The 12905-nt window shown below is 40.6% G+C and overlaps 2 protein-coding genes across 3 annotated transcripts in view; one reads left to right on the top strand and one right to left on the bottom strand.

The window, feature by feature from the left end:
* Nucleotides 1-12905, top strand: part of DOCK1 (dedicator of cytokinesis 1) — a 529562-nt gene that overhangs the window by 243670 nt on the left and 272987 nt on the right. The gene's annotated exons all lie outside the window — the stretch shown is intronic.
* The window catches only part of INSYN2A (inhibitory synaptic factor 2A), a 67961-nt gene that overhangs the window by 10878 nt on the left and 44178 nt on the right, over nt 1-12905 (bottom strand). The window contains exon 3 of the mRNA XM_040361425.1: nt 4602-4673. Within this exon, the coding sequence (XP_040217359.1) occupies nt 4602-4673 (72 nt within the window). The remainder of the gene's footprint in view (nt 1-4601; nt 4674-12905) is intronic.

The raw sequence follows: 12905 nt of genomic DNA, 5'->3' as shown, positions 1-12905 counted from the left end.
TTGTAGAAAAGTAATGTACAGCTTGTTATAACAGTGTAAATTTGCTGTCCTCAGCGTTCTTTGCCATGAGGTGCCATGTTGAACTTCCAGTGACCAGTATGATAGAGTGAGAGCGATAACACCAAATTTAACACACCTGCTCCCCATTCATACCCGAGACCTTGTAACCCGAATGAGTCACATGACACCGGGGAGGGAAAATGGCTAATTGAAATTGCACTTTGCTACAAAGTAAAGTAGTTAATGTACAAAAACGTGAGGGGTGTACTCACATGAGATACTGTATATAGCCAACACCTATAGCAAGGGTGTTATTCAACCTCTGTAGCAGCTGCATGGCTTGTATTTTATGTACAGGCATCCCCTACTTGCATAGGCCATTTTTAATAAAGGTGAACTATGCCTTGAAGCCTATTGAGTTTGGTTAGGAGAAATGTTGTCTGTGTTGACAGTTTATAGTTGTAATATGTTTAAGAAAAGTATGGGTTACACAGTTCTTTTTTTTATGTTTTTACTTATGCAGAGGGCTCTAATGGGAGAGGGGGATTAAGGCTGCATTTACACCTGGGTGTTTCTGGAGCTGAAAACGCACAACAAGCGAAATCCCATTAATTTAAATAGCCACTGTTCATGTGCGAGCATTTTGTAGCCTTAAGCTAAATGCTTGAAGCTCAAAAGAGTACATGAGCTTCTTTTTAGGCAGATTCGTTTTCCTGCTTTTTACATCGGTGACTTTTTAAACTGTGCAAAAACGCGGCTAAAAAATTATTAAATATAATATTCTGCTGACTTTGGTTGTTAAAAGTAAACCCAAGCAGGATGAAAATAATTTATTTAGATAATGTTTTCCAAGTACTTGGAACCCTAAGGGTTGTGGTTTTCTAACAATATGTTGAGGTTATGTGGTTGGTTTTAGATGCTAGTATTCTTGTACTCTCTTTAATTGGGCAAAAGCAAGGTTTAGAATTTAGTAACCTTGAGCAGATAATCTAATTTTCATTGATCTGAACTGTGGTAGTAGGTTATGTTTTTTTTCTAAGTGGGTTGTGATCAGCAACTCGGTTATTTTGAACTCCTCACCTTCCTGGCAGGTTTTCCTGTTTCTCTCACCTCCTGCCTGAATGATCACACAAGGGGGGTAAGGTGAAATCTCAAAAGGGGACACATCGCAATAAAGCCTGAAACAATTTTCAATTGGATACTGTTGCTGAAATACACTTGAGCACCCCACCATCCACACTGGTGATCTTTGCTATAGTGCCTAGGGAACCTTCAGTGTTTAACACACCTCCAGATGTGTTTTCATGCCCCCTCCCTGCTGCGCTCTGTGGTTTAATTTGCTGGTCCAACCAAATAGCATTGGGGGTAACCAGGCATGTCAACGCTTCTGTAAGTTTTGGATATTAAAAAAAATTCAGCTAGGGTCACAATGATGAAAACTTGACACAAGGTCTAAACCTTCCATACTTGCGTACAATACACACACAAATGGGGGGCATACCTACAGATCATAGGGCCCCATAGCAAAACTTTGATGGGGCCTCTGGGGACATCGATCTGTGACATCTGACAGTGCCAACTGTGACAATATAGTTACTGATCTTGAAGTATAACTAAGGGCATCACCCTAAAATGGAAATGGAAGGATGCCCCCCACCTTGAATTTTTTGAAATCTTTGATCAATACCGTTGTCCCCCTTTTATAAGGCCACTTACTTGTCTCGTGGGTGAGATAAAGTATGGGACCCATGGCTTGATCCCCCTTCTACCAATGCATAGTAATTCTCTGGGTTTTTTAGACACTGCTTTTTATTAGCAGCTGTGCCCTTTTGGCATTTTTACAACTGTTTCTTATGCCGCGTATACACGATCGGAAATTCCGACACGGAAACAGTGGATTTTTTTTCCGATGGAATTGTGGCTCAAACTTGTGTTGCATACACATGGCCACATAAAATTCCGACCGTCAGGAGCGCAGTGACATACAACACTACGAGGAGTCAAGAAATATGAAGTTCAATGATTCTGAGCATGCATCAAATTGATTATGAGCATGCATGTCTTTTTTGCACGTTGGAATTGCATACAGATGATTAGAATTTCTGACAAGAACTTTTCCCGTCGGAAAATTTGAGAACCAGCTCTCAAATTTTTGCTGTCGGAAATTCCGACAGAAAAAGTCAGATGGGGCCTACACACTGTCGGAATTTCCGACCAAAAGCTCACATCAAACTTTTCTTGTCGGAAATTTCGATCGTGTGTATGCGGCATTAGTCTTTTTTATTTGTTGCTAACCTTTGCCCCTTGGAGACCTTTTATTTGAATGATGTTGCAATATATATATTCCTGTACACTGTGCTGAGCGGATATGGATTTAGTGTCTTTAGAGTTGTGTTTTGGTATTATTATTTTTTAACTGGGGAATAAGGCAAAACCATTGTGTGTATGTTTTTTTGTTTGTTTTGTTTTGTGTGTGTAGTGGAGTGGAGATAGGTTAGAACACCTCTCAGTTTTTGCAGTATGTATCCTCATTGGGGAGATTCTCCCTCTCTCTATTTTTCCTGTTTATCGTTTACATTGAAAGTAAAGGAAAATCCCCTATTTTGGGACCTTGGGTGCCCCAAGGGATTCCCCTAATTTTCAGGGATTGCCTTGAATTTCCTGTTTTGGTTATGGGACAGAAAGTGAAGGGACATTCCCTAATAGGACACAGATGGCAAAGACAAATTTAAAAGAAGTTATAACCCTCCCTTACTCTATCCAAAAGAAAAAAACAAATGTGCCTATAGTTCTACTTTAACATAAAGTATGTTTCAAACAATGATGGCCAGCAAGAGATATGCCTGCATAGTCACTACAGTAACTGGGTCCAATACTCTGAATATACTGTATGTTATCAAGGGAAGATCAGCAGTTCTCTTTATCAGCTAACTACGACTCTGCCCTCAATAGCTCAGCAGTTCTTTAGCATATCAGATCTCAGGGCCGAAAGCCTGGTACATACTAGATGGCTGTTTTTTTGTTCAACCCAGCAGACTAAAGAGATGCAAGTGTGGAGATCTCCCCCACTGTGCCTTTATGCTTTGACAGTAAGTCACCCCCCCTTTTCAGAACACACTGATCAATGGCTGCCAGCACTGATTGGATACGGGGCAGATGTTGGTTTTCCAACATGCCCATTTGACAGAAGCTGGTTGTTAGACCGGCTTCTATAGAACAGACGAGCTGTATACACATTTCCTTCTGAACTGGCTGGTTTTGACAGATTTTCAGCCCATGTGCTCAAAGCTTTAGTACAGATTCTACAGCTGGGTATACGCTGCAAGTTGTTTTTTTTTTTTGTTTTTTCAACAAAAACAAAAAAAAACTGTGACTCCTTCATTTACACAAGGGATGTGGATACAGGAATCTCCCTCACTGTGCTATTTTATTCTGATAGAAGTGCCCTCAACCCCCCCCCCCCCCTCTGTCCCACCACCTCATTTTGAAAATATGCATTTATGCTCTTTCCATACTTGTAAGTTAATTGTGCATGAACAGTTCAGGCACGAACGAGTGCTGTCCTCCTGAGCCCCACACATGCGCATTGTGCTCTCTGCTGATCAGATGAGCTCAGCAGCTGCGACAGGAGAGTGAGTGCTGTAGGTGCTGATGTAATCTGTGGCAATAATAGTGTTGTGCATGTGTGGGACTCAGGACAGCACCCACTCTTGTACCACTAGGGGCACTCTTACTGACAGCTGACTGGTCCTTGAGAAGAGGACAGGATGGAACTGTGACAACTTTTAGAAGCAGTTGGGGCAAGCTTTGCTCAATGTACAAGTGGCCTATGGGAAGACCATAAATGCATTCTTTTTTTTTTTTTATCTGATTCATTTAGCATTATGGAATGGTGTTTTTAGACTGCATAGAGTGTGTGTGTGTGTATGTATGTGTGTATGTGTGTATGTATGTATGTATGTATGTGTGTATGTGTGTGTATATATATATATATATATATATATATATATATATATATATATATATATATATATATATATATATATATATATATATGTATATAATATATATATTTTTTTTTAATAAGATGAACTATCCCTTCAATATGCTCAACGGCTTTTTTTAATGAAGCTCCCTCCAACCCCTAGATTCCATATCTGGAGCTTGGGCTGTTATGGGGTATAGTTATGTCACGGTTTATAGTTATATGAGAATGCATATCTGTGCAAGTATTTGACCATGTCCCATTCTCAGTAAAATGTTAATATCTAGTGTTTGTGGGTCAGCAGTTTATCAATGAAGCCAATTCTAGCAATATACAATCTATTCTGATTTAACCATAACAGACAAGCCTAATGCTGGCTACCAAAGCTGCCCAATCAATATTCACATCCTGTGGTTAGTTTGAGTTGGCCACATCATGGATGTCTGAAACGTGATGGATGTTTTAGTGATGTCACTTGGTCAAAGTTAAACATACTTCCTTTCGAGAACAAAATGACTCACTGCAGTTTATGAATCTATTCTTATTGCTTAGCTATAGAACTACAATCATTGGGCATATTCAAGGTTCCCACAAGTTTTAAATGTCTGCCTCTTACCTGTAAATAATACATGCGCTGTTCCTGCATGTGTCGCAGTTTGCTGTGTCTTGCCCAGTTCGATATGAAAGCCTAAAATATTGAAAATAAAGCGACTTGCATTAAACTTCTAATCAATCTTCAGTGGCGCACACCTTTCATACTAGAGCATATTTAACCAAATTATTGCCACTAAGCATTACATGCAACCTTATAGAACAAGATGTCTTAATTTGGACCATTAGATATTGGACAGTGGTTGAATGTGTGGGCACCATTGAATATTTTTATTTTCTCGAAATTCTTGTTACCATGTGATCTTATATTAACCAGCCATACATGTTGATGAATTAGTGATGGGAGAGCAGCTAGATGTTCTTGGTGCCAGTTTTATCATGTAAGGGACATTGAGATTGGCGGAAAAAACAAAAATCTGTTTTCCCTTAAAGGAGTTGTAAAGTAAAACCATTTTTTTGCCTAAAATTAATGTGTGTAAGGTAGACAGACAGAATAGTGTAATGATTCTGTTCAAAAACAAGTAAATACCTATTAAATTCCTTCATCTATATCACCTCCGGCGTTCTAGTTTCTGTTCGCTCATTCACTTCCTGGTTTGCATCGCTCGATCATGTAAGAACTACATTTCCCAGTATGAATTGCGGCACGCCCAGTAATTCACACCTCCTTGAGGTCGCTAACACGTAGAAAGCATCCTGCCACACAGATGTAGTTCCCAGGAGGGGGTGAGCACGTTACTGACCACCGCAGTAAAGCCTCCCATCATGGTGGTCAGTAAAATCAGACAAGCAGGAAGTGAACAGAACAGAGAAGAAATAGAGCAACTTCTGAGCAAAAATTAACCATGAGGAAGTAAAAAGAGGAATGTCTGCAGGTAAAGGATGGTTATTATGATTTTTGATTGATTAGCTGGGAACCTAATTGATGGGGCCCATGGCCAAACCTGTAGCATTCCTAGTCATGTCTTCTGAACAGTTTCAAAAACATAATGCAGACACAGGTTATTTTTTTTTTTTTTTGCTGCTTAAGGAATATGTTAACCCAAAATTCATATTCTCGATATGTGCCTCCTGTACCATGTACTTTAATAAAAATGTTCTCTTTGTAATGTATCTCTACAGCTTTGTGTGAAATACCTGTAAACCTGCCATTCGCTTTGCTTTCATATTACAAACTAACCACACTAGGCAGGAGAGTACAGGGTGGTCAGTTCTTTAGCTATGCTTAGAACTCAGCCTGCTCTCCAATGATCAGATTTGTGCCGACATGTCCCCCCCCCCCCCCCAGCACAGCCATTCACTGGGTAGATTAGGGTACTGTTGTTTCTCCTCCCTTGGCTCTCTCTGATTTTTATGCAGCTGAGAACAGATAGTATGTGATCATTAAAAAAAATATAGAAATGCCTTTTTTGTATGTATACACAAATATTTTCCTTTATATTTCTATTACAAATTAAATATAACAAGGTGAGGTAACCTATACCATTTAATCCTACCTATGACAGTCCATATGCATAAGCTTTTTTTTTTTTTTTTCTTTCTTGCATGCTGCTGTGAAAACTTTGTGCAAAAGTTCTGTTTCAAAGTCTGCCTGTTCAGTACCTGGATACAATGTCATTATGCCTCTTTCCTGATTGGCTAAAATTATTATTACTTTTTTTTTTCTGTTGACTCTTGCTTTTTTACTTTTACTATACCAAGTATGTGGATCATGGAAAGTCAGGGTTGGCATTGAAATCTTTCTCTGCATACTTGTCCTAGACAAGAGGGTCAGCATTTTAGAAGGGGAGGTTTACAATAACTCTCGTTTTCTTTTATGACAAGCTTTGCTTTAGGGACACAGGAGTGGAATGTAAGCTACTGTATACACCTATATTTTAATCATTTTAGCATCCATTAATGGTACTCTTCATGAAATCCACCAACCAAAATCTGCTCCAGATACCCAAAGCCAAATTCAAGTCCAAAGGAGAAACAAGATTTGCGCTCCAAGGTCCCAGACTATGGAATGCTTTACCAACCAGCATTCGGTTGGAGGAAAACCACCTGACCTTCAGAAGAAAGATCAAAACTCATCTCTTTTGATGTCAAGAGAGACAGAAACAACAAGCGCCCAGAGGCGATTTAGTTTGCATGTGCCACGCTATATAAGTTTTTCATTCATTCATTCATTCATTATTAATCAATCTCCTTTGAAAAAAGTCTACCAATACGGGTAACATTGGATGAACCTTTTTTCCATGCAGTAGTTTTGTGTGCCAGCATCAGGTGAACATAGTAAAGAATGAGTATTGCTCTCTTTCCCCACATGTGTGATGGAGAACAATAATTTTTCAAAATCACATTTCGGCTAATATAGTAATATTTTTTTTCAATTTTGATAACTCTTGGTATTGTGTAACTATATTGATCTTTTTCTGCAGCCCATTGGCATCAGGGAATAATGTAATAGCTTGAAGGGGAAATGAAGAACAGGTCAGTGTTTAGTGACCCAAAATGCAGCTCTGTGATTCCCCATTCTAGTGTTCCACAGACTTTGTGTGCCTTTGAAGCAGGTGCAGCGTTCACTTCTGAAGGCCGTTTCATCTTATTGTACTACAAAATGCCTTTGGAGTGGTTCCTCCTCTAGGTGAGCACAAGGCAGTGTATGCAGTAGGGTGATAACCGTGCAGATGCTGCAGGATAAGCAAAAAGATTGCGTCTTTGTTCTTCTACAAGTATATACATATTGAAAGGGACAGGAATGATCGCACAACTTCTTATCCATGTCCCACAGCTCTCCAAGTCCTTGCTGTGCTAAATGAACAGATTTGGCAGCTGACTTTGCACCAGTCTTGGATATTTACCATGACCCAATACACAATTAGCAGTGGACTCTATAAAGCAAAACGTACACCCAGGCAGTAAAGTTAATAAAGAATTTTGATCAAAATAAAAGCTATGTATGATATATATATTTTTTTGATTTCCTAAAGTAAATGTTAATTCTAATGCCCCGTACACACGTTTTGGATATCTGATGGAATCTAATCCGATGGATTTTTTTCGTCGGATACCCGATGAAGCTGACTTTCATCAGTCTAGCCTACACACCATCAGTCAAAAAATTTGACTGTGTCCAACGCCGTTACGTCGTGCTGAGAAAAACTAAGTTCAATGCTTCCGAGCATGCATCGACATGATTCTGAGCATGCATGGATTTTTCTCTGATGAAGTTCCACACAGACAATCGTTTTTTTTTTTCTATCAGTTTTTTATCCGTAGGAAAATGTGTTCTATTTTTTTTCACCGATGGAGAACAAACTGATGGGGCCCACACATGATCGGTTTGTCCGATAAACGGTCCATCGGTCCGTTTTCATCAGACAAACCGATTATGTGTACAGGGCTTTAATGTATGACATTTAGTTTTCAAAAGCACTCTGTATCATAAATAAATATCGCTTTATCTTAATAAAGTATTGCTTTCAAATTTTTGTATCCTTTGTTACACCATGGTGTAGCTGATCTTCTGCAGCCTCTTTCCAGCTGTTCTCTGTCTACATGCTCTCCAGCAATGGCTGCATTGCATTTTTCAGAGAAGACTTCCTCGTAATGACAGCAGTGGAACATGCATGCATAATGTGTGTTAAAATGAGAACTTGTCTCCATTGGAAACCAGTGTGACTGGTTGATTTCAGTTGGGGGGCAGGAATACAGCATTGTTGCTCTATGGCAGGAAATATCTACACACAGACCTATATGGCAGTATGACCAAGAATTGTTTTAATTGTAGCGGGGTCATCCTGTCAGAGCCTTACGACTGGTCATCCCCGCTGGAACTTTATCCACATTTGTAAATATGTTAGACACTGTTATGAAGTTATGCATTGTGGGACTGCAAGTAGCAGGAGATATGGACTCCATTGACTCTTAGGAGAAACAGACTACACTTCCTACAATGCCCTGTGTTATTGGAACACGTGATACCTCCGCACAGACTTATGGGGGAGGTTACTTAAGGAAAGGGCGCGGCTGATTTCGCTCTCTCGGGACCAGCACTTCTCTCCTCTGCGGAGCTGCTGACAGAATACAGCCGTGCTGTTAGGCCAGAAGCCTGGGCCTAAATCCACCGAGAGACCAGCCGTCCGGAAGAAAGCAAGACCCCAGCATCCAGTCCGTGTACCCGGAGATCAGAGGCAACCCAGCTGAACCGGTGGAGCACCCTCGTCCCTGTGCTGTGGAGCGGTGATCTACCAGCGCACCTTCTGAGGACAACTCAGGCGGATCGGCCTGTCGGGTGAGAGAGCACTTGCTCAACTTCTCAAAGCGCGATTTCAGGTGCTACTTGATAGACATTTGTGTGGCTTCATACACAGATGTCTATAGAAATCGCACCTGAAATCGGCAAAAGTAGTGCAGGAACTACTTTTGCAAAATCGGTGTCGCACCGATTGGAACAGTGCCATTGCCGCCAATAGGCTGCGACTTGTCATGCGATTTGATCTCTAAAATCGCATGACAAATCACTCCAATGTGAACCTAGGCTCAAGCATAATTTTTTTTTTTTTAAACAGAGATGACATTTTTTATATTTGCAGATCATAGTTTCCCTTTTCTCTAAAGTGTTAGGAGCCAGCCTATGCCTTCCCAGAATTTCATCTTTATTACCCACGCAAAGTGAACAGGAATGGAAAGCTCCAAATGGTTAAGGCTGGCCATAGATGAGTTATTTTATTTCTGATTGAACGGAAAAAAAAAGGAAAAATAATCTCTTCAGCAGCAACCGCGAAAAATTTAAAAATATATATTTTTTTCATACTAAACAACATTATTCTCTAAACATAATCTCTACACATTCACTACTCAGTGCTTCTCAGTTTCTAACTTTGTTTACATGCCACCTTGTAACATCATCCATGAGCACCAAACCCCCCCCCCCCATTCTGTTTGGAATAGGTAGTGCAAGTTGGTTGCAGTCATATCTGCTGCTCACTACCAAACCCCAGTCAGGAGAGAGCAAGAGAGGGGTGGCTACAAGTTTTGGGTATCGATGCATTTTAATGTATTTTTTGTTTTTTTCTTTTTTTCTGATGCAGGCTTAGGAAAATTGTCTGCACAATTATTAATACTTATAATTTTTCTACGTTTGCCTATTTGAATCATTGGGCCTTCACAAACAGTAGGATTGCTGTCTGTTTTTTAATTATTTGAAGGGTCATTCCACCACCAGGTCTCTTTTTTTGTTTGTGGAGAGTTGCTAACTGGGTTCCATTTACCACTTGATTATTATGTATTCTAAGGCAGTGTTTCTCAACTCCAGTCCTCAAGGCGCCCCAACAGGTCATGTTTTCAGGATTTACATTATTTTGCACAGGAGGTTTGATCCATTTCACTGCCTTAATAACTACCACAGCCGTTTTATCTGAAGGAAATCCTGAAATCATGACCTGTTGGGGCGCCTTGAGGACTTGAATTAAGAAACACTGTTCTAAGGTATGCAATCCAGATATCTTTGCAGCTCTACCCTCCCAGTGAACTTCAGTAAATTAAACGTATCCTGCAACATTCTGTGATTATCCCTCTACTGCATTGTGCTGGTTGAGATCACAAATGTATTTTTCCAGCAAGGGATTTTTTTTTCAGAAATTGCTCAGGGATCATGTAATCATGTTACAGTATGTGTTGAGTTAGGACGCAATGAACATTTTCATGGAGTTGCTGTCCGGGGAGGGACGACAAGACAATATAAATAAATAAAACCAATACATTTACATTTTCTTCAACTGTGTATGTTGTTGCCTTTAAATTGCAAATTCCCAGATGCCGATAATGTATGACAGTCCATGGTGACTGGAATACGTAAGTGCTTTGTGCTTGCCATCCGTCCTCAGATGCTGACAGGAGAACAGCAGCCGGTTTGGACAAGGGCACCCTGGGTAAAGCACGAGAGCAAACAGCCTGCTTTTTTTTTCCCAGTGATGGATTCATTTGTCTGAGATCCAGCCTCTACCCTGCTCTCCGCTGCTTCCCCACATTTGTTTGCTGTGACATCTATTACAAGTATGACTGGGTCAAGGTTACGTGAGAGGTGCAAGCTTGCCTGCCTACCTTCCCCGAGACTACAGTTCAGTGACATTAGATGGAGTATAGACTTGCTTATAGGGGAATGAAATTCATATCTGTATGTTTGGTAACGACATGCAGGTCTGATGCATACAAGAGAAAATTCTAGTGAAAATGCATGTAAATCATATTGCAGCTTTAGTAATAAAAAGACCCTTGCCATTTGGCTTTTCATGCTGCTAGAATTTTTGAGTCCTTGTTTACTGCAGATTCCTGCCCACTTTTGTGCTGCAAATATTTGGCAGCGGCTTTGCAGCACAGCTGTGTTTTTTTTCCCCGCAAAATGAGGGCCAAGTGGGAAATGGCACACGTTTGCTCTCTGAGTTGCTTTCCGATATTAATGTTGCAGCACCCCTACAGGTTATCAGTTTTTGCAGTTATCCTCTCTGATGAAAGCAGAAAGAATACACAAAAGGGTTAACTTTGGTTTGTTAGTAATTCGAATCATAAAGAGCTCAATGCATTGCTTTGGCAAAGAACGAGCCATATAGTGATGATTGAAGCTCTACATAAATTTGTTTGCTTTCCTTTTCGCAACCAGTGCAGGAGGCCCAAAAGAGGGTTTAGTCCTTGGAGTTGAGCTTTAACCACTTGCTTACTGGGCACATATACCACCTTCCTGACCAGAGGACTTTTTGCAATTCGGCACTGAGTCGCTTTAACTGACAATTGCGCGGTCGTGCGACGTGGCTCCCAAACAAAATGGACGTCCTTTTTTTCCCCACAAATAGAGCTTTCTTTTGGTGGTATTTGATCGCCTGTGTGGTTTTTTATTTTTTGCGCTATAAACAAAAATATAGCGACAATTTTGACAAAAATATATATATTTTTTACTTGTTGCTGTATTAAATGGCTCAATTTTTTTTACATTTTTTTTTTCTCAGTCTAGGCCGATGCACATTCTACATATTTTTGGTAAAAAAAAAAAAATATCGCAATAAGCGACTGGTTTGCGCAAAAGTTATAGCGCCTACAAAATAGGGGACAGAATTTTTTTATTTTTTTTTATTATTTTTTTTACTAGTAATGGCAGTGATCTGTGATTTGTATTGGGACTGCGACATTATGGCGGACACATCGGACACTTTTGACACATTTTTGGCACCATTCACATTTATACTGCGATCAGTGCTATAAATATGCACTAATTACTGTATAAATGTGACTGGCATTGAAGGGGTTAACACTAGGGGGTGAGGGAGGGGTTAAATGTGTACCCTGCCTAGTGTTACTAACTGTGGGGGAAGGGGACTGACTGGGGGAGGTGACCGATCTCTGTCCCTATGTACAAGGGACACAGATCGGTCTCCTCTCTCCCTGAAAGGACGTGGATCTGTGTGTGTTTACACACACAGATCCACGTCCTTGTCTCTGTAACCGCCGATCGCGGGTGCCTGGCGGACATCGCGGCCACCAGGCATGCGCATCGGCATCTCAGTGATGCGGCGGGCACGCGCGCTCCCCAGTTGCCAAGAGGAGCGGAGGCCATAAAAACACAGCGAGTCAGACAATTACAACCACCCTGCGGCCGTATAAAGTCGTACGGCCGTCGGGAAGTGGTTAAAGGGGTTGTAAAGGTACAATTTTATTTTTTCCTAAAGTTCCGTGACGGCGCCCGCGGGACCCGCGGACCCGATCGCAGCCAGTGTCCCGCGATCGGTCACCGGAGCTGAAGAACTGGGAGAGGTGTGTGTAAACACACCTTCCTTGTTCTTCATTGTGGCAGTGTCCGTGATCGTCTCTTCCCTGATATAGGGAAAGACGATCACTGACGTCCAGCCCCGCCCCCCTACAGTTAGAAACACATATGAGGTCACACTTTACCCCTACAGTGCCCCCTAGTGGTTAACTCCTAAACTGCAATTGTCATTTTCACAGTAAACAGTGCATTTTTGTAGCACTTTTTGCTGTGAAAATTACAATGGTCCCAAAAATGTGTCAACATTTTCGATGTGTCCGCCATAATGTCGCAGTCACGAAAAAAATCGCTGATCGCCGCCAATACTAGTAAAAAAAAAAAATAATAAAAATGCAATAAAACTATTCCCTATTTTGTAAACGCTATAAATTTCCAATCGATAAACGCTTATTGCGATTTATTTTACTAAAAATAGGTAGAAGAATACGTATCGGCCTAAACTGAGGGAAACATTTTTTTTTTATATATCTTTTTTTGGGGATATTTATTATAGCAAAAAGTAAA

This window comes from Rana temporaria, chromosome 8 (assembly GCF_905171775.1).
Source record: "Rana temporaria chromosome 8, aRanTem1.1, whole genome shotgun sequence".
Lineage (NCBI taxonomy): Eukaryota > Metazoa > Chordata > Amphibia > Anura > Ranidae > Rana > Rana temporaria.
Note: the sequence above shows the minus strand (reverse complement) of the source record. Positions and strands in the feature narration are given on the sequence as shown.